The sequence below is a fragment of the Ovis canadensis genome, chromosome 24, assembly GCF_042477335.2.
Source record: "Ovis canadensis isolate MfBH-ARS-UI-01 breed Bighorn chromosome 24, ARS-UI_OviCan_v2, whole genome shotgun sequence".
Lineage (NCBI taxonomy): Eukaryota > Metazoa > Chordata > Mammalia > Artiodactyla > Bovidae > Ovis > Ovis canadensis.
This window is the reverse complement of record NC_091268.1, coordinates 44,399,307-44,420,623: the sequence shown is the minus strand read 5'-3', so window position 1 is coordinate 44,420,623 and position 21,317 is coordinate 44,399,307. Positions and strand designations below refer to the sequence as shown.

The 21,317-nt window shown below is 47.6% G+C and overlaps 1 protein-coding gene across 1 annotated transcript in view; it reads left to right on the top strand.

Annotated features, from left to right (window-relative positions):
• Positions 1-21,317, top strand: part of GALNT17 (polypeptide N-acetylgalactosaminyltransferase 17) — a 428,403-nt gene that overhangs the window by 328,368 nt on the left and 78,718 nt on the right. The window contains exon 6 of the mRNA XM_069570961.1: positions 14,309-14,426. Within this exon, the coding sequence (XP_069427062.1) occupies positions 14,309-14,426 (118 nt within the window). The remainder of the gene's footprint in view (positions 1-14,308; positions 14,427-21,317) is intronic.

Here is a 21,317-nt window from a genome sequence, read left to right as displayed (position 1 = left end):
CCAAGTTACCTTCTGCCAGTCGCCAGGTAGGTACCAAGTTGCTCAATGTAGGCATCTGCACTCCCCTCTACAGCTCTTGTTCTAGAACAGAATTCAGCAAAAATTTTTCTGTACAGGGCAAAATAGTCGGTATTTTTAGGCTTTAGGAACCAAGAGAAGCTAAATCAAAGATATTATGGATACTTACTTCTAAACAAAAGGAAAACCAACTTCTACAAATATTTTACTGGTGGAATTCTAAATATTATAATAATGAGTTCAGTGTTTTGGAGTCTGGGTCTGCTAAAGAGGACACTGGAATTTTTTGCTGGGGGAGATGTAATGTTTTGCCTCACTGAGATTCATCATCTTCAAATGGATTATAGATGTTCATCTGTGAAAAATGTTCTTAGCGCTCTGGCTGGACAAAAACAGTCAGAATCTTGTTCTGGACTTTTTGTCTTTTTCTCTTCCCCAAAGAGTCACCCAATCTATGTTTCATCTCACAAGATAGCGTGTGTGTGTGTGTGTGTGTGTGTGTGCACGTCATATATACATCGATGGCTGATAATTATTTAATATCTTACCACTTCTCCAGAAACTTGATGCTTTTACCAAAATCACTGTCAATGAATTCTTTGCAAATTGGTTTCTCAAAGCCTAAATAAACTATGATTAGCAAAGAACAAAAGTGTTATGCTGAGAAAATTGTCATAAGAAATATCTTAGTGCGGAGTTTTGCTAGGGTCTCTGTTTTAATAAATCCAGCCCAGGCAAATCAGCGAGCCAAAGAAAAGCATTTGGGACTGACAACTTCAATCCCCACTGGCGTTTTCTGCATCTGTGAAAAATCACACTGCAGAGAGACGAGCGCTGCCTTTAACCTCCACCAGAAAAGGCTCTTAATACCCGGGCAGTCCACTTCCCAATCTGGAGGAAGTTGTTTCAGCGTGAATTATCTTTTGAGCCACAAAAGGGAACGTGCTCCCTCCATTTAACAGGCAAAGCTCTGGCCTTTGGGTCCCATTTTCTGGTGCGAAATGTATGTGCCGGATCCAGCATTTGATTTTTTAAAAAGGCAGCGGTACTTACCCTTTTGGTATTTATATGTAGAGCAGAAGCAAATGGAACTCTGAGTATTAAATTACTGTACTGGGCCAGTTGAGAATTCTGTGTGAGCCAGCCAGCTCCTTCCCCCAAATTGTATTTTTACTGTTCAGCAGCTGCAAGTTCCCAGAAATCTTCAAAGCGGGACCACTTTATCTGACCCAGTGCAAGAGCTCATAGCTGCTGCCAGTTTTCACTGATCTTGTCTGGGAAGCAGCGGGATGCCTAGGACGGTGTGGGATCAGACATCACCAGATCGCTTCTGACTCCATACTGATTTGCATGTGTTTACCCTTGGACGGTTTTCCCTTAACCTTTAGCCTCAGTTCCTTCAGCTGGAAAATGGGGCTAATAATAACCACCAAGTAGAGCTACCAAAATCACTGTGGATGGTGACTGCAGTCATGAAATTAAAAGACACTTGCTTCTTGGAAGGAAGGGTATGACAAACCTAGACAGTGTGTTAAAAAGCAAAGACATCATTTTGCCGACAAAGGTCTATCTTGTCAAAGCTATGGTTTTTCCAGTAGTTGTGTACGGATGTGAGAGGTGGACCATAAAGAAGGTTGAGTGCTGAAGAATGGATGCTTTCTAATTGTGGTGTTAGAGAAAACTCTTGAGAGTCCTTTGGACAGCAAGGAGATCAAACCAGTCAATCCTAAAGGAAATCAACCCTGAATATTCACTGGAAGGACTGATGCTGAATCTGAAGCTCCAGTACTTTGGCCGCCTGATATGAAGAGCCAACTCATTGGAAAAGACTCTGATATTGGAAAAGGTTGAGAACAGGAGGAGAAGTGAGAGGCAGAGAATGAGATGGTTGGGATGGCATCGCTGACTCAGTGGACATGAACTTGGGAGAACTCCAGGAGATGGTGAGGGACAGGGAGGCCTGGCATGCTGCAGTCTACGGAGTTACAAAGAGTCGGACACGACCTAGGGACTGAGCAACAATGAAAGAGCTACTTTGAGGATTAGAAGCAGTTATAAACTGTCTTCCTGCAGCACCAGACACACCTGCTTGCTCAGTTCAGGCCGCTGTTGCTCTGGGTGCTGAGGTCCCTACCGGGTTCTCCCCTCTCACCCCGCCCTGTCTTTTGGTCACTTTAGATACCAGTGTCTATGCCAGAGGGTGACTGAGGAGGGCGACATTCACGTCAGGAACTTGTGTTTATTAGGACATGCTATAAAAGAACTCATGATATGTGATGCTATAACAAAATGCACTGAAATAAGTGCATTTTGATTAACCAAGCCAGGTATTGCCAGAAAAGTGATGAAACCCCTAAAATACCCAGTGCTGGTTGGACCCTGAGAAGATGATTTGGCAGAAATTCATACAAAGACGACCCCAGGGATGGCGTTGAGTTGTCTGTGCTTCTACAAATGGGGCCTTGGAGTTAGAAGATGCTCAGCTAACAGGCCTGGGTATTAGCGGGAGCAGAGCTGAGACCAAGGAAAATGGCAGCTGTTTGAGCCTGAGGTCAGGGAAAGGCAAAAAGGCCCAGAGAAAAGATAAAATAGAAAGCAGTGTAATCGCTGGACCCCCAGCTTCTGAACCATCAGCCAGACATGCATTTGGAGACATGATCACCCAGGGAGTTAGCTGGGAGCTCCAAGAGCGGCAGTGGGTATGAGGTGGGGAGGGCAAAGACTGACCGTCCAGCCCCTGTGTCCTGCGGTGATGACAACAGGCAGCCGCACTGTGACGCGAATACACCCTGGTATTGTGGTCGGAGCAGTCGATGAAAAGGGTGGAAGGAAGACCCTTCCTGACGAGGGCTTTGTTCTAAAGGCAGCTCGTCGCTTTGTCCACAGGCCACAGATACACAGTCACAAGCTCTGAGCTCCTTCTTTCCCCTGTACCCGTTGAAGTTTTCTCCTCCCACAGACTTGCTCATGCATACAGATATAGGTATAGGTATAAATGGGCTTCCCAAGTGGTGCTAGTGATAAAGAACCTGCCTGCCAATGCAGGAGATGTAAGAGACGTAGGTTCGATCCCTGGGTTGGGAAGATTTGCTGGAGGAGGGCACGGCACCCCACTCCAGTACTCTTGCCTGAAAAATCCCATGGACAGAGGAACCTGGCAGGCTACAGTCCTCAGGGTTGCAAAGAGCTGGGCACAACTGAAAGGACTTAGCACATACGCATAGGTTTAGGTTGGGCTTCCCTGGTGGATCAGACGGTAAAGAATCTGCCTGCGATGAGGGAGACCCAGGCTCAGTCCCTGGGTTGAAGATTGCCTGGAGAAGGAAATGGCAACCCACTCCAGTATTCTGGCCTAGGAAATCCGTAGACAGAGGAGCCTGGCAAGCCCTAGTCCGTGGAGTCACAAAGAGTCGGACATGACTGAGCAACTAGCGCTTAGGTATAGGTAGGCCCTCTGCCCATGGGATTCTCCAGGCAAGAATATATGGAGTGGGTTGCCATTCGCTTCTCCAGGGGATCTTCCTGACCCAGAAATTGAGCTGGGTCTCCTGCATTGCAGGCAGATTCTTTACCATCTGAGCCACCAAGGAAGCCTGTAGATATAGACATAAAGATGTATAGCTATAATTCCATGACTTCAACCAGAAACCGTTTTTACTAAGGAACAACAGGAAATAGTGTTTGTTGCTTTCCCATTAGGATAATCTCCTGCTGGTTTTTTTTATCTCCACATGTGCTCAGCACTTAGTCTAACAAAGGCATCCTCCATTGCCTGAAAATGCTGGTTGACCAGATGAACAAGTTGCAGGGACGAGCAGGCACACTTGACCCCTATTCAGATCTTTTCTGTGCGTCGAGGATAAGGTGTTGAGTTGAAGAGGTGCCAGGAGCATTGAGGAGAGGGCATCTCTCACAGACAACACAGTCAGAGACACAGACTGTGACCTCAGGGCCAAGAGGAGGTGACCTCAGGATGGGCTGGGCCCTCTGTGGGGCAGGCTGGACGGGCCCCTGCGACTACTCCTCTCTCTTCCTCGGCGTGTTTTTACAACCCACCCCTGACCCTGACCTCAGACTTCACACCTTTATACCGCAAGGTGTACTAGACTTTCTTATTTCTCTTTCCTCCTAGAACTCAGCCTTCCTTCACTGTCCATCTCATTCTAGACCCAAAATATTTCCTGGAGTGATGCCGTTGGCCAGGATACCCCCTCACCAGTTCCTCCCTCTTTGTCCCCTCTCCCCCTCCATCATTTATCCTTCTGCTTAACTTTAAGTTCTTTTTTTGTAATATTTATTTATTTGGCTGCACGAGGTCTTGGCAGCATACGGGATCGTTCATCTTCGTTGCGGCATGTGAACACTTAGTTGTGGCATGTGGGATCTAGTTCCCTGACCAGGGATCGAACCTGGGCCCCCTGCATTGGGAGCGTGAAGTCTTAGTCACTGCACCACCAAGGAAGTCCTTTTTTTTTAAAGTTTTTGATAACACTTCACATGTGTTGAGTACATCATGCTGCCTGGAGACTATCTGTTTTCATCTCATCAGATTCTTACCACGGTGCTTTTAGGTCTTCAGGGCAAAGTCTCATGCCCAGTTTACTGATAAAGAGACTGAGTCACAGACAGTTGGATGACTGCCCAGCAGGACATTTAGATTAATGTGCTTTCCCTGAGCCCTAGGACCCTGTGTCCCTGCCCGTCCTAGAGCGAGCATCTTGGTGCTGTGCCCTTGATCCCAGATTAAAAATACGCTGTTTGGGTTAAAATTGGGAATATCTTGGGACCTTATCTCCAGAGTGCTAGAAAATCTGACTCCATGAATAGAAGGTCAGGATGGAGGTACGTCCACTCCTCCAGGCTCCTGCTTTCTCACGGCAATAGGAAAAGTTATGTTCCCATTTATAATGGGAATCAAAGGAAGCTTAAGGATTGTTATCACCAGCTCCACATTTTTTTACTGAGGTAAAATGCTTATGCAATTTATCATCTTTAGTGTAAAATTCAGTGACATTAAGTACATTCATAATATTTTGCAACCATCACCACTATGTACTCGCAGAACAGTTTCATCTTCCCAAATGGGAAGCCTGTGTCCGTTAAGTGGTCACTCCCTACTATCCCCTCCCCCTTGCCCTTGGCAACCACCAATCTGCCTTCTATCTCTATAAATTTGCCTGTTCTAGACATTTCATACAGTGAAATCATATGTGACCTTCTTTCTTCTATTACTTAGCATAATGTTTTCAAGTTTCATCCATGTTATAGCCTGTCTCAGAGCTGTTATCCATTGTATGGGTGGGCCACATACATTCTGCTTATCCATCCATCCACTGGTGGACATTTGAGTTGTTTCAACGTTTTGGCTACTGTGAAGAATGCTACTGTGAACACATGTGTACAAGTGGTTGTTGGAATCTCTGTTTTTAATTATTCTGAGTGTATTCCTGGGGGTCTGACTGGAGCAGAGAGGGCAAGGAGAAGCTGAGAAACTCAGACTGTCTAGACGGAGCCTGGGAATATATTGTGAGACCCTAGCTTTTACTCTGAAGGAAATGGGGAATCATTGGAGAGTTTCCAGCAAATGCATAGCCTGAGCTGACTTATGCTTCATTAGAGCCTTGAGAGTTGATTGCATGAGAGCAAAGTGGAAGCCAGTTAGGAGCCGTGGCGGTAATCCAGGCAATGGAACGATGATGGCTCAGTTGACATGGTGGTGGGAGAAGATGATGAGAGATCATCAGAGCCAAATTTATTTGGAAGGTAGAGCCATAAGGACTCCTGACCAATTGGCACCAAGGCCAACACCAAGGTCTTTACCCCAGCACTTGGAAGAATGGAGTCAGAGTTGCCTAAGTAGGAAAGATAGGTGGGATGGGCTTGAGTGGAGGGTAGGTTAACGATTCCTTTCTAGCCACGTCTAAGGGATCTCTTAGACGTAATGAGACACTGAGCAGGCAGTTGAATGTACCCAGTCTGGAGTGCAGAGGAAGGATTCAGACAGGAGTGTATATTTGGAAACTATTGGAATATAAATGCCGTTGAAAGCCAAGAATGCAAACATGATCATCAAAGAGTGAGTGTAGATGGAGAAGAAGAGAGAACCCAGGACTCTGCCCTGGAGTCCTCCTCCTCTGAACCTCAGAGAGAAAAGAAAGAGTCGAGAAGGAAGATCAGAAGGGGCATCTAGGAACACATCCAGGTGTGGAGAGCCTGCTTCCAAGGAAAGAGGATGGTCTGCTGTGTCAGATGCAGCTAGGAGCTCACACATGATGAGGACTGGGAGCTGGCCACTCAGTTTTTCAGAGGAGTCATCTCTGACTCTGACAGGTTCACTCGCAGCAGAGTGGTGAGGATGAGAGCCTGCTTGAGTGGCTCAGGAGAGAACGGGAGAGGAAATCGGAGGCATCAGGTGTAGACAGCTCTGAAAGGGGGCTTTGCTGTAAAGGGGAGCAGAAAGTGAGGAGAGACAGCTGTAAGGAAAGTGGGTCAGAAGAGAAGGGGATTGTAGACTGTGAACGGCTTGGAACGAGCCAGCCAAGAGGGAAGATGGTAACTGTGGGTGTTACTCTAAAATGTACCCAGGATTTTAAAATTCAAAGATGGTGAGGACAACAAAGTGGAAGATTATTGCCATTAAAAAGACAGTTTTTCACTCTCGGTTTTCAAGAGGAGGAGGCCTTCCATGCCATGCATGCCATCTGGGGAAGAACCCGAGGCAGTTAGGAGGAGAAGCAGTGAAGGGACAGCGTGAGCCGAGGCCTTTTTTTCTTTTTTCCAGTTTATTTATGTATTTTTGGTTGCACTGGGTCTTCTCAGTCACAGTGAGCAGGGGCTACTCTCTGGTTCCCATGCAAGGGTTTCTCATTCCCGTGGCCTCTCTTGCAGAGCATCAGTTCTAGGTGTATGGGCTCAGGTGTCCCACTCACAGACGCTAGAGCGCAGGCTCAGTTCTTGACCACCACGGAAGCCCCTTTTCTTATTTTCTAAATTCTTGATGCTTTGGCACTTAACTGGGGAGAGACCACCCCTCCCAGGACTAGCCAGTTCTAAGAGAGTGCAAAAGACCCACTGGGAGAGTGCCTTTCCTCTGCAAACTAACCAGCCCAGAGCCCACATTCCCAGCCACCTCCTCTACCTGGTCTTTCACTCCAGGAGAAAACAGCCTTCCTCCCTGATCATCCCAGGGCAGGGAACCAGACAGCAGGAGAGAGCTCCCTAACCTCCAAATACTCCAACCAGCCAGTTGTCAGCCAGATCAGCTGCTTGCGTTGCCTCACCCATTTCTTCCAGAAGAAACCACAATAAGGACTCTGAGCTCAGACTTCCCTGGTGGTCCACTGGTGAGGAATCTGCCTGCCGGTACAGGAGACATGGGTTCGATCCCTGATCCAGGAGGAACCCACATGCCGTGGAGCAGCCAAGCCCGTGCACCTAGAGCCCATGTTCCACAACAAGAGAAGCCGGGGCAGTGGGAGCCTGAGCGCTATCCAGTCCATGGAATTCTCCAGGCCAGAACACTGGAGTGGGTAGCCGTTCCCTTCTCCAGGGGATCTTCCCAACCCAGGGATCGAACCCAGGTCTTCCGCATTGTAGGCAAATTCTTTACCAGCTGAGTCACAAGGAAGCCTTTGTGGAAATAAGGAAAGATATTTAATATAGGTGTGTTTAGGGGAGGAAGGATTGCAGGAATGAGGATGAGAGTAGAGAGGATGGGAGGAGGGCTTGGCCTCAGCTAATAGCAAGAACAGTTCAGTTACAACCAAAGGGTGACCACACCCCGAAGCGCGTGGGTGCGAGAGCTGGGGACATTCTCTTTTGTTTGTTGATTTCTCAAGGAAATAAGAAGCAAGGTTGCCGGTTGAGAGGGAGAGGAGGGGAGGAGGTGTTTGCCAGTGGAGAACAAGCTGGGGCAGAGTCTTCTAGGAGTGACGGAGGAGGAACTCGGGCCCTGGAGCAAGATCGCAGGGCAGCTCTGAGGACCCATCGAACACACACAAAGCCCTGAATTTAAGGAGAAGTCAGCCAACAGAGAGATGCGATTATTGGCATCGGTTTTGCCAACAAAGCAAAGTGGGAGTGGGGAAGCCAGGCCACTCTTAAAACAACCAACTATGGCTTTGGACTTGGGGGGCGGGGAGAATGCAAGAGGAGGGAGTCCATTGTCAAGGTGGCAGGGCCAGTGGACTGCGGGTCCCAGGGGAGTGGGAAGAGGGATAAATCTGGTGAACTTGAGGAGGTGAACTGGAACAGCAGGGGTTGGATGAGAGAGTGGAGTGCTTATGGCCAGAGAACACAGCTGATTTTTGTTTGTTTTCTTATTTTTGTCAAGCTGTATTTTCTGTAACTGGAAAGGCAATGGCAGCCCACTCCAGTACTCTTGCCTGGAGAATCCCATTTTCTGTAAGACGTATGTATTTGTATTTTGCAACATAATTTTTTTTCACCAAAGATAAATGTGCTTTTAAGGGTGTGGGTAGGATTTGGACAGATGGAGGTGGTCTTGTGGGGGACATTTCTGGAGAAGGTCGGCCGGGCATAAATTGGGATGCGTTTCCTGATCAATGAATTGCGCCGTGTAACTGGCCATGGTCTCTAAAGGGCCGCTGGCAGGAAAGATGTTGAGGAGGGCGGAGATGCGAAGGCAGAGCATGTACTTCACCCAGGAGAGGGTGGGGAGCCAGTGAAGGGGTTCGAGGGTGGACACATCCAGAACACAGATGGGCCCTTTGTCACCAACGAGGAGAGGAAGAAGTGGCGGTGACAAAGCTCTGCATATCTGGGTGGAAGTTCCTGCGTCTGCCTCCCTGTCTCTCCCTGTCTTATCTCTCTGTCAGCTGGAGCAGTTGTGGTGTGTTGCATATATTCTTTGGAACAGCAACAATAAAAGCAATTATTTTTAATTTCTGCGCTTCTCCTCTGTAATGGAGCTATTAGACTTTGGCAGATCCCTTAATATGATTATCCTTTTTGAATGATTTCTAATTGAAATGTTTGCACTGATGGTGGTAATTGCAGTGGAGTTTGAAGAACGAGGCTGTAGACTCACGTTCCAGGAGCTCATCGACTGTAGCCTGTGCTCCTCAGCAGGTGGGGGCGAAACCGCAGAGGGGACGCAGGGCCCCAGCGACTTCTTGGTTCTGGTTATAAGGACGGGTCTGGCTCACCCTGCCAACAGGGTGGCAGGTCCCAGTAGGGCCAGTCAGGGGCTTCCCGTTGAGAAGATGACAGCTGTCCATCATCAATCCAGAATTCAAAGCAGTCGCCCCGCCTGATTGCCAGCAATGCTGACTGGCCCAGCCGAGGTGAGGATATGCCTTGTAATGATTTATTTCATCTCTGCATCAACCAGTGAAGCATCGGCCACCTGCTTGAGCCTTGCCCCTGCTTTTGGCATCGCAGGGTTGCCTCCAAGCCCTTCTGTTTGCAGGACCGGGGTCTTGGCTTAGCAGGGAGGCCACTCCCCAGGGGCTGGTCTCCCAGGCTGTTTCCAGTCCCTCTTCTACACCATCCATGTCAAGCTTGGCCTCAGTTAGGACACCTGGATGTGAACCGATACCCGGGCACCCTCCTGACACTGTGGCAAGTTGTTGTTGTTGTTAATATTCATTTGTTTATTCGGCTGTGCCGGGGGTTAGCTGCAACAGGCAGGATCTTCACTGTCATGCAAGATCGTTCGTTGTGCTGCATGGACTCTCTAGTCATGGTGCATGGGCTTCAGTAGTTGCGACACTCAGGCTTAGTGTCTCTCTCCCCAAGGGTGTGGAATCTTAACTCCCTGACGTGGGATCGAACCTGCATCATCCCTTGCATAGCAAAGCAGTTCTTAAACCACTGAACCACCAGGGAAATCCCTCGTGGCAGGTTTTTGGCCATGGCCTTTAGGGGACCTTTCCACGTGCCACCAATGGCAGTAATGGTCACACGCTCATTCCACATCTTCGGTGCATGGGGCCCAGCCTCCTGCCCTTCTTCATCTTTGAGTTTTGACGGCCTGCCAGGATGCAGACAGTGGGCTGCTTGGCTCTGGCCTCTTGGTGGGGCCTTGTGCCAGCTGGGTGGCTGCTGTGGTCGAGTTTTAATGAGGAGGCCCTAGGGGAACCCTCCTTCCCCTCGTGGGGAATCCTGGAGCTTCTGTATTCTGAATGAATACACTGAACAGAGCTGTGAGCAGCACGTGGGGGACCCAAGGGACTCATACAGTGAATCCGTCTCTCTCTGCCACCGCAACCAAAACATAAAATATCATCCAGGTAAAGCCAGTTGCATGAAAAGAGCAGGCTGCATGATAGCAGAAGGTGTTTCCTAAAGGGCGATGTGAGAGATGCTGGGAGGAGGAAGCATCCTGTGTCCTTGACAGTGAAAGGCTAGGGCCTGAGTCCTTCCTGCCTCTCTGCCTCCTCTCCTCCGTCTTCCTCCCCTCCCTCCATCTCTTCCCCTCCTTCTTCTCTGTTTATTCCTCTGTCTGTCCCCCTAATGACTGCACACTCCCCTGATGTCCTTGGCTTCAAGTTCAGGTCAGCCAGTTCGTCCCTGGGACATCACGGAACCCTTCCCCACCAGGGGCGGTCACCAGATCTATTACACTCATTCATTCATTCACCAGCATCTAGCTGTAATGTCAGCAAGGCGCTCGCTCCTGGGAATACAATGAGAAACCAGAGAAATAATTTCTCTGCTCTTGGAGACCTGATGGTTCAAGAGGGAGCTGGCTCCGCAGGATGGGTCTGCTGGTACAAACACAAAGTCCTGAGTCCCGTCTCTGTAAGTCTGGTTCCGTGATCTGGGCTGCACCTGGGAAGCTGCGTTTTTCTAAGGAGCCATCCGGGTGATGCTGGTGGATCCTAGGCCAATCTCAGAGAAACATTCTTTGCAGTCTTGAGGCTGTGCCCAGAACCACCTGTTCGAGAGTGCTGGTTGACAGCTGTGCATTGTGGTTCTAACTGCCCTGCTGGTCCTTAGACGGTTAGAAAGTTTAGTGTCTTAGAGAAGGATCTTACCACACATGCGTGATCATGTTGGGAATTTTCAGATGTCACACTTAAGGGTTGGAGAGTATTCTAACTTCTCAGGGTTTCTCGATGTGCTCAGCAGTGGCTCTCTAGAAACCTGGGGTGACCCTGCTGCTCCCTCCCATTCCCCCTTCTCTTCCGTCTCTCGTCCTCTCAGGACCACTCCAGGCGCACCTGTTGCTGGCATTTCTCCATTTCCTGAGTGACCCTGGCTTGTAACTCTCCCAGAGGGAGTCTTCTCCGCAGTTTGCCTCTTCTGGCCGTCTGATGAAACATCCACCCTCCCCCAGATCAGAAGTGGCAGGGAGGGGAGATCGTTGTTATTGTTCAGTTGCTAACTCTTGTCCAACTCTTTGCAACCCCATGACTGCAGCACACCAGGCTTCCCTGTCCTTCACCATCTCCCAGAGTTTCCTCAAACTCATGTCCATTGAGTCGGTGATGCTATCCAACCCTCTCACCCTCTGTTGCTCCCTTTTCTTCCTGCCCTCAATTTTTCCCAGCATCCAGTGAGTCAGCTCTTCCTATCAGGTGGCCACTGTATTGGCACTTCAGCTTCAGCACCAGTCCTTCTAATGAATATTCAGAGTTGATTTCCTTTAGGATTGACTGGTTTGATCTCCTTGCTCTCCAAGGGACTCTCAAGAATCCTCTCCAGCACCACCATTCCAAAGCATCAATTCTTTGACTCTCAGCCTTCTTTATGGTCCATCTCTCACATCCGTTCATGACTACTGGAAAAATCATAGCTTTGACTAGACAGCTGCTTGTCAGCAACGTGATGTCTCTACTTTTTAATATGCTGTCCAGGTTTGTCATAGCTTTGCTATTCACCTGCAAAGAACAGAAACACACCCCGTTTAAGTCAAGGAGGACAGATCACAAAGACGAAAGGGGCTCTCACATCACCCAGGGCCAGAGTGTGGAGCCAGGCCAGTCAGCAGGTGGGCAGCCCAGGACTCCAGGCTGCCCTGCACTCCCTGGTCTCACCCCTCCGAGGGGCATCTGCCTCCCTCTGCTCAGCCGTCCGTGTGCACAGGGACCACCGGAGCTGCCCCTAAATGGCAGCCTGAGCCCTACAGATGGCTGAGACCCTCTAGTTCTAACTCCCGGCACTGTCTTAATTCCAAGTTTCAGAAAAGCATAATTTGACCCTATTTTGGATCCATGCTCGCTCTTGGTTCAGTTAACTGAGACAGGGGCTGGACTTCATGTGCTTTTCCAGGAGAGGGGCCAGCTGCTTCTCTGAGAGGGGCCAAGAGCTGCAGGGAATGCTTGACAGTGAAGTGGTTGCTGTTCTGGGGTAGCTAGTGCCCCGAAAGAGGGTGATATCCTGTGTCCATAGGCGTGATTGGTGTGAGATTGCTGGGAAAACACGGAGGACGAAGGAGCAGTATTATTGAGCTCCTGCTCTCTCTGCACTGGTCTTATTGCATGTCTTTTCACAGCGGTGCTCTGCAGAGACTTAACTGGGATCCAGAGGCTCCATTCACCTCACACAAGTTCAGTGTTCCATGGCAGCACCCGCATTCATCAAACTTGGCCCCTTCAACTCTCGACACTGGTCTTTCCATTGACCCCACTGCTGCCACACCACGTGGGTACCAAGAAGTATCCCCTGGGGTCAGAAATCTGGACATTAAAGGCAAGCTCGAGATCTGAAGGAGCAGATAAAGATCTGTTGTTGAGATCTATAGTTCAGTTCAGGAGAATCCCACCTAACAGCTTCCTAGCAGCCCCAGCGGACTTTCATGGGGCTTCCCGTATGAGACATCTCTGTCGCCTAGGAAAGCATCTCACCAGCATTTCTGGCCTTTGGCAGACTGGGGTTTTACTGGCTCTTTGACAAAGCCATTTCTAGGGAGTGCAGTGAGGCAGAAAGACTAAAATGAAGGGCTTTGAGAGGCAGATGGTCCTGACCTCTGCTCTGTGATTCATGCTGGGTCGCTAGTTCTCCTCGGGCTTCAGCAGGAGAGGTCTTCCCTCATTCACACAACCGTGGGGGTTTTTAAATGAGACAGTGCGTGAAATGTGCTCTGCGCTCATGCTGGAGACAGTAATCACTCAATAAACGGCAGCCATAATAACAGTAATAATAATAACATAGTTGCTTGAATGCAGGATGTTTCTCTATGTCCTACAGCACCAGTAAAACGCCTTAAAGGAGGCTGCTTCTGTTTCTTCTTCTTCTTCCCACTCCTCACCCTCCTTTTCCTGTCCCTCTTCCCTTTTCCCTCCTCCCTCCTCTCTCCTTCCTCTTCCCCCTCATCCCCTTCCTCTTCGTCTCCCTCCTTCTCCTTCTTCAAGTGAGATTCAATTGGATAACGTGGTGCAAGTTTAAAGTATATAACATGTTGTTTTGATCTCTATACTACAAGGTAACCACCATAGCATTAGCTAATGCCTCTGTTTTTCAGTCGCTAAGTCACGTCCAACTCTTTGTGACCCCATGGTCTGCAGCACGCCAGGCTCCCCTGTCCTTTACTATCTCCCAGAGTTTGCTTAAACTCATGTCCATTGAATTAGTGTTGCTGTCTAACCATCTCATCCTCTACTGCCTCCTTCTCCTCTTGCCTTCAGTCTTGCCCAGCATCAGGGTCTTTTCCAGTGAATTGGCTCTTCACATCAAGTGGCCAAAGTATTGGAGCTTCAGCTTCAGCATCAGTCCTTCCAGTGAATATTCAGGGTTGATTCCCTGTAAGGTTAACTAGCTTGATCTCCTTGCTGTCCAAGGGAGTCTTAAGAGTCTTCTCTAGGACCATCTTTCAAAAGCATCAATTCTTTGGTGCTCAACCATCTTTATGATGCAGCTCTCTAACAGGGCCTTCTTTATTGTCCAGCTCTCTAACAGGTCACATACTTATCATTTCTTTTTTTATGGTGAGAATATTTAATATCTACTCTTAGCAACTTTGAGTATATAGTACAATATTCTTAATAATAATTACAATGCTATGCATGAGAGCCTTGGAACTTATTTATCTTCTCACTGCAAGTGTAGACCCTTTGGCCAATATCCCCCAATTCCTCCACCCTGCCTCCAGCCCCTGGTAACCACCAGTCCACTCTCTGAGTAGATTCTGTGAGTTTGACTTTTTTAGATTCCACATATAAGCAAGATATACAGTATTTGTCTGACTTATTCCACTCAGCATAATGCCCTCAAGGTCCAGAAGTGTTGTTGCAAATTGGAGAAAAGGATTGCCTTTCTCATGGCAGAGTAATATTCCGCTTTCTATGTATCACGTGACTATTGCTTCTCTCTGTCTCTCCTGCAGGACACCAGCCATGATCGGCTGCTCGTTTGTGGTCAACAGGAAGTTCTTTGGTGAAATCGGTCTTCTGGACCCTGGGATGGATGTGTATGGAGGAGAAAATATCGAACTTGGAATCAAGGTCTGTGACATGGTGTCCTTTCTTCTTAGTCTGTTCACGTTTGTGAGCAGTACTACCTGGTCATTTTTGATGTGTGTTTAAAGCTTCCTTAGCTGGGTGAATTACAGAATGGTTCACCCCACTTCTGTTCCTAAAGATGTTCCCGCAGGATTGGTATCCCCCCACCCCTTAGACAGAAGAGACTTGGGCTTTACCCACTTCAAGAAGTTGAACAATTTGGCCATGCCTGGGTGAGCCAATCTAGACATCAGCCAGAGAATATGGTTCCTACTTCCATCCAGTTTCATCCTCTCCTTAAATCTTCCTTAAAATTAAATTATCTCCTTAAATTAGAATTTCCTGCCTACATATTTGGACAGTTCATGTACATAAAAGAACCATTAAGATGCCAGAGGAGACAAGGATCATGTTCTGTGAGACTCTCCTGTTTCTTAGAAAGGTTTCTAAGGAGGCTGTTGGAGAAGAGGGAAGAGGAAGAAGATGCAGAAGGGGCTCTTGCTGGCCCCACGTTCAGCTCAGCTCCGTTGCTTCAGCTGGGTTTTGTTTAAAATTCTGTTTGAAAAATGAATTTCACTGTAAAAAGAGAAGGGGGGGGCATATTGATGCATTCCAACCTCTTCATGTTAGAGTTAGATAAATGGATGTCAGTGAAGGTTTGGGTGAGGGGAATCCTTTAGGACCTGGTCACCACGTAACTGGTGTGTCTTCCTGCATACCACAAAGAGGGGGCTCCTGGGGGTTCCCATTTAGGGTCACTGGGTCCCCACTGGCCCCTGTCCTGAACTTTTGAGTACCTAGGAAGTAAGCTTGTTGGAAACGACTTGGACACAATTGTAAGGTTTAGGTTTATTGAATTTCTTCCTCCTTCCTCTGCTGGAATCTCCTTTTTGCGCTGCCAGGCAGGTACCCAGCGCAGAATCCCTACCCACAATCAAAGCCTGTTCTCCATGTCAGATTTCACTCGTTATCCCTAATTGCTCAGAACTTTTAAGATACCCCGCCAGCCCCTCATCTACACTTACACCCCCCTTCATGGAATGTAAGACTTTGTGTTCTTATGATGTAATGAGCGTCCAAGATGCAGGAGCGAAGGGGATGGTGGGGAATTTACCTAAGATTTCTTTGAAAGCCCAGCAATTAAAAATCCCATGGATATGTGATTGCACCTAGTGTACTCAGCACTTAATCCATTTGTAATTTAATTGATGGAAAAGATCTGGACCCAGAATGTTGAACTTGGCCTCTAACTTCAGTTTCTACCCTGGTCCCATCTCCTCATTCCGCCATCTTCCTTAGCTCTCATCTGCTTCTAGCATGCCAGGGAATTGACTCTTTTGTTATGTATATTGTATTTCTGTAACTTTACTAACCAGATTGCAAGCTTTACGGGGCACGGAACTTCATGGTGCTCACCTTTGCATCCCAGGCACATAGAACCATGCTTCACACAGGGCTCAATAGTTATCCATTAGATTGATGACTGACTAGGCACCTGAAGGGACCCAGCATGTGTGGAAGTAGTGAGACATAGTGGAGATAAGCCCAGTGGTTAAATGGAAGATGATAATTTATCCAGGTACCTCCTTATGAAAGGAAGGAGCTGAAGGAAGCCCTGCATTGAGATGGTTAAGCTTTTTCAAATGTTTCAAAATTTTATGATAGTTTATAAAGTCATGTGTTTATTTATATATAATGTTTATAAAATTAAAATTTATGATAATTTGGTAGATTGTTGATTTTTAAAATTATTAATATTTTATTAAGAGGGATTTGAATGTCTCTGTAATAGTGTGAGAAGGACGCCTGTGGAGGGTAAGATGACACCAGTAGAGGGGAGAACAGGATGATTGATGGAACACTGTCCTCACGGAGGCAGGGGCACAGGTGGAGGGGTTATGGGGACAGGAGGGACCCCCAGATTTGATTGCCACGGCAGGCTGTGCTCTGTGGAAAACAGAGGTGGAAACATCAGGACCGACTGCTAAGGCGCTCAGATGTTGGTCTCCCCACGCGTAAAGGTATTTTCTGTGCATCGACCTGGAACCCGCAAAGGTCTGGGTGTGAGGCTCTGCCAGGCTCCGTGGTGGTGGCGGTGATGGCAGTCCTGCGTGGCTGCCCTATCCCTGCACGAGGGGTGGGGCCTGTCAGTTTCGCCCTGCGGCAGCACCACCCAGTACAGCACCGCCCCTGGCCACCAGCTGAGGGCGCCCGTGAGTCCCCGCGCCGCACCTCCGAGGGACAGGCTGGAGTGATGGGTTCCAGAGCCTGCTCCCTGGCTTGTCTTCTACAGGTCTGCTCAGCACCTGGTTGCTCTCCACACGTCTTTGTGAAGGCGTCGGATGGAGGCGCCTGCATCCTCCCGTCGTGTGCAATCACGTCTCTTATCCCAGGCACCTCCAGCATCCACGCTGGAGATTTGGGAATGTTTATGCTCTTATTTCCTGTAGCCCTACAGTCCCTAAGCTTTTTGGCACCAGGGACCGGTTTTGTGGAAGGCAGTCTTTACACGGATGGTGTTCCGGGTGGTGGTTCAGGTGGTAATGCAAGCAGTGCGTGCCTGCTCAGTCGCTTCAGTTGTGTCTGACCCTTTGCAGCCCTGCTGACCATAGCCCGCCAGGCTCCGGCATCCATGGGATTCTCCAGGCAAGAATACTGGAGTGGGTAGCCATTTCCTCCACGGGATCTTCCCGTCCCAGGGACTGAGCCTGGGTCTCCTGTATTGCAAGTAGATTCTTTACCATTTGAGCCACCAGTGAAGCCCTCACCTTAACCAACTTCCTGGTACATACTTATCTATTCTCAGAAAGGAGCCCAGGAAAGAGTCCACATCCTTCAAGCACCCCCTCCCTTGAAAAATAGATTATTATGAAAGCCATCCCTGCTGCCTGAGAAAAATCAGAGCTTTATGTAATATATACACTCATATATACATATATAAAATTGTATAAAGTGTACACAGATACATTTATACAGCTTAACCTATAATAACCTGCAAGAAATAAAATCATATGCTTTAGCTATGAGGGGAAATTTTAATTTGAGAACACTTACCTTTTCTTTGGACTTCCCTGGTGGCTCAGACGGTAAAGGGTCTGTCTACAATGCAGGAGACCTGGGTTCGATCCCTGGGTTGGAAAGATCCCCTGGAGAACGAAATGGCAATCCACTCCAGTACTATTGCCTGGAAAATCCCATGGACAGAGGAGCCTGGTAGGCTATAGTCCGTGGGGTCATAGGTCCATCAGTGATCAAACTATTCTCTGACATTTTTCATTACCTTTTAATTCCATCCTCAGAAATTAAAGAATAGAAAGAATTGAAAGCCTTGCTGTGGTTCAGGGGAGGGGGGGAAACAGCAGGGTTTACTCTAGGGCTATTGCTTGGATGGAAGGCAAGCTTGCCCGTGACCAAAGCTATCAATACAGTGGAGAGAGAGGAGTGGGTAGAAATGCTTTCTAGGGCTGAAGATAAATGAGATCAGAAATTGAAAGGTTTCATCGTGTTCTAGTAACATTAATCGGCAACTATTAACGATGTATAGTATGGTAACATGTCTAAATGGTAAGAGGAAAAAATTCAAGGAGAAAAGACCAGATAGATTACTTTTAAGTGGTGTCAGATGGCTTCAGGTTTCTCCAATATATCCGTCTTCTTGGGGATGAAAAGGCACTGTCTTATTCTGAACCCTCATATAAAAGAATGACTGACGCACACCACTGCTGAATCCTGCCTCCCTGAATCGGAAAGAAAGGCAACAGAAAGATGCGGTCAGATCCTCCAGCCATCAGAAAAAGTCTTAGCTTGTCAGGAATCTCAAGGACTGAATACAAGGCAGAATTCCTATGTGTGCACATTGTTGTTGGAAATATTTTTGAAACCAGCGACCCATGATGGAGGTGAAGTCAGCAATAGGGTGGTGGGTGAGAGAGGGGGACCGAGGCATGATAACCTTCTTACCTGGCCCAGCCCAGCCCCCAGGACCTTCCTCTTGGTGCAGCTTTTGCAGGAGGCTCCACAGAAGTCCCAGGTAAAGGATTCAGACTCATGTCTTGGTGAATGACCCCTTGGAAGGGAATGGCTCCCCACTCCAGTATTTTTACCTGGAGAATTCCACAGGCAGAGGAGCCTGGCAGGCTACAGTCCATGAGGTTGCAGAGAGTCAGACACAACTGAGCAACTAACACATACATACACACACACACACAGATACACACACACAGAGTGAATGATGGACAATGGATGTGTGTGTTTTATTTTACACCAGGTGAGAATGATGTTCTTAAAATGCAGAGTTTGAGCTCGGTGCCACAACTGCTGGTGGCATAGTTCACGGTACCCCCGGACCCACATTGTCCTGAGGAGTTGGGATGCCATTCTTAAGACTCCAGTGGGCCCAAGATTGGCATCTCTGCCATCTTGCCCAGCCCAGTGCACTTGAGCTGAAGGTGCTGAAGACCTTCAGGCTAGCCCACAGACTCAGGCTCTATGAGTCCCCCTGCCAACCGGAATACCTTCAGCAGTAGACTTGATAATCAGGGGGCAGACCATATAAACAGTCCTGATCTGACTCTGAAAGTTCAAGTATCACGAGTGCCAGTGTCTGAGAGTGAAGATGAATATCTCAGCTCAAGTAGAAACGGCTCTGACCAGCCCTGTTGATTGATGCTCTGATCCCCACCCCAGCCACTCCTCTGTCCACGGGCTTTGGGACTTATCATCCAGCACCCATTTTACCCATGGAGGATTCTCCCTGCCCGCTCTGAGACCCCTGACATCAGAACCCCCCATGTCCGAAAGCCGCCTGTGACCTTTGTCTTCCATTGGGATCTCTTGGGCTAGAGTCCGCTTTATCTATTGGATGTTGTAGTTGGATAATGGTCACTCCTGGAAGCAGACCACCAGTTCAGTCGCATCTGCCTTATCCTTAGACTGCATGAGTCCTTTCTCTGCTGTTGATGGTCATCTCTGACTATGGGAATATCTTCACGATGTAAGGTTAGAGTATACCTGTGATAAAACTCAGAGCAAAAGTCCTTGGTCTTGTTTAGATAGAATCAGCTTTGGGGTTTCACAGACTAGTCTTTAATCTGGATCCATATATTAATATTTCAAGTGAGCAGCAGTTCAGCTGAATGCTTTTGGATATAATAGGGAGGCGTGTTGAGAGCCCTCTCCGCTCTAACAGACACTGAACTAGGGAGACCACAGCAGGCAGACATGGCTTCTATCTCCATAAGATTTATGGTCAGGCAGAAAAATCATTCATTTAGCAAATAATTACCAATGTAATAGGTGTGAAAAGATAGGTAAGAGGAAAATAAGAAGATAGCAAAGGAATATAACCTACTCTAGGCAGTTGGGAAGCTCCTTCTTAAGGAAATGAGGTTGAAGACTTGAAAAATGTGTTGAATTTAGATAGGTCAAGAAGGTGTGGGAGTGGAGTGTAGGAATAAGAATATTCCAGGCAGTTTTAGTTATATGAGATGATTAAGGTCTAGAGATTTATTGTATAGCATAGTACCTGTAGTTAATAATGCAGTGTGTCCTTAAAATTTTGCTGAAGGTAGATTTTATGCTGTGTTCTTTTCACAAAATGTTTATTTACTGAGATATAATTAACATACATCACTGTGTACAGTAATAATAAAGAATGCAGGAGGAAATGTTTAAAAGTGATACATATGTTGATAGCATAGATTGTGGTTATATTCCCAGGTGGCACAGTGGTGAGAAACCCACCTGGCAGTGCAAGAGACTCAAGAGATGGGGGTTTGATCCCTGGGTCGGGAAGATCCCCTGGAGGAAGGCATGGCAATCCACTCCAGTTCTGTGGCCTGGAGAATCCCCGTGGACAGAGGAGCCTGCTGGGCTACAGTCCATGGGGTAGCAAAGCACACAGGCACACTGACACGATGGTTTCCCAGGGTTATGCTTGTCTCCAAACACATCAAATAGTTGACATTAAATATGTACAGCTTTTCAATATCAATCATGCCTCAATAAAACAGATTTTAAAATAAAAGAATATATTCCAGGCAGAGAGAAAAGCATTTGCAGAGGTTTGGCATTCTGAGAAGGAAATGCATTCTGGAAACTGTGAGGTATTCCAGGTGGCTGGGAAAGGTAAATGTTAGGGAAAACTTATTAGATGCAGCGGCAGCAATCTTGAGTGGCATCTAGATTATGCAAGATCTTAAACAGGTATTTGGCTTTTTCTTAAGGACCACTGTGAATATTTTGAAAGGGAAAAAAAGAAGACATATGTGATAAAGAGAAAGACATCTGTGTGTGTGGTGTGTGTCTATATATAGTCCTATGTTGGACCTATAACCAAGATCCTTCGGAAGCATTTAAGGTGAGTGTGGCTATCAGACTGTTTTTATGTAAGAAAGATCATTATCACCATGAAAAGATCTTGATTGCCGTGTCAAGAATGGATGATAGAACTGAATGGACTCAGAGGAGAGCCAGTAGGCGGGCCTAAGCTGTGGTTTGGGCAGCGAGAGAGAAATGGACAAATTCAGAAAGCAGAAGAGACAGAATCTGAGGGTTGAGTGTAGAGAGGGGATGAAAGCGAGCCAGGGACAAGGTGGACTCCCAAGTTACTGGCTTGAACAATTGGGAGATGCTGGTGCTCTTCTTGGAGATGAGGAGGTCTGAATGAAGGGACAAGACGATGCTTTCTGTGTGAGAGGGGTCCCAACACCATCCAGTTCATCCAGTAGGCAGCTGGGTGTGTGGAGATTAAACAAAGGAGAGAGGACAAAGCGTGAGATAGACTTGGGCATCTTCTGTACATAGATTATATTTGAAGTTGCAAGAAGGAAGGGGTTGCCTAGAGAAAGGAGGAGAGGGGATAAGACAGAAATCCAGGAAGAAAAAAAACAACCC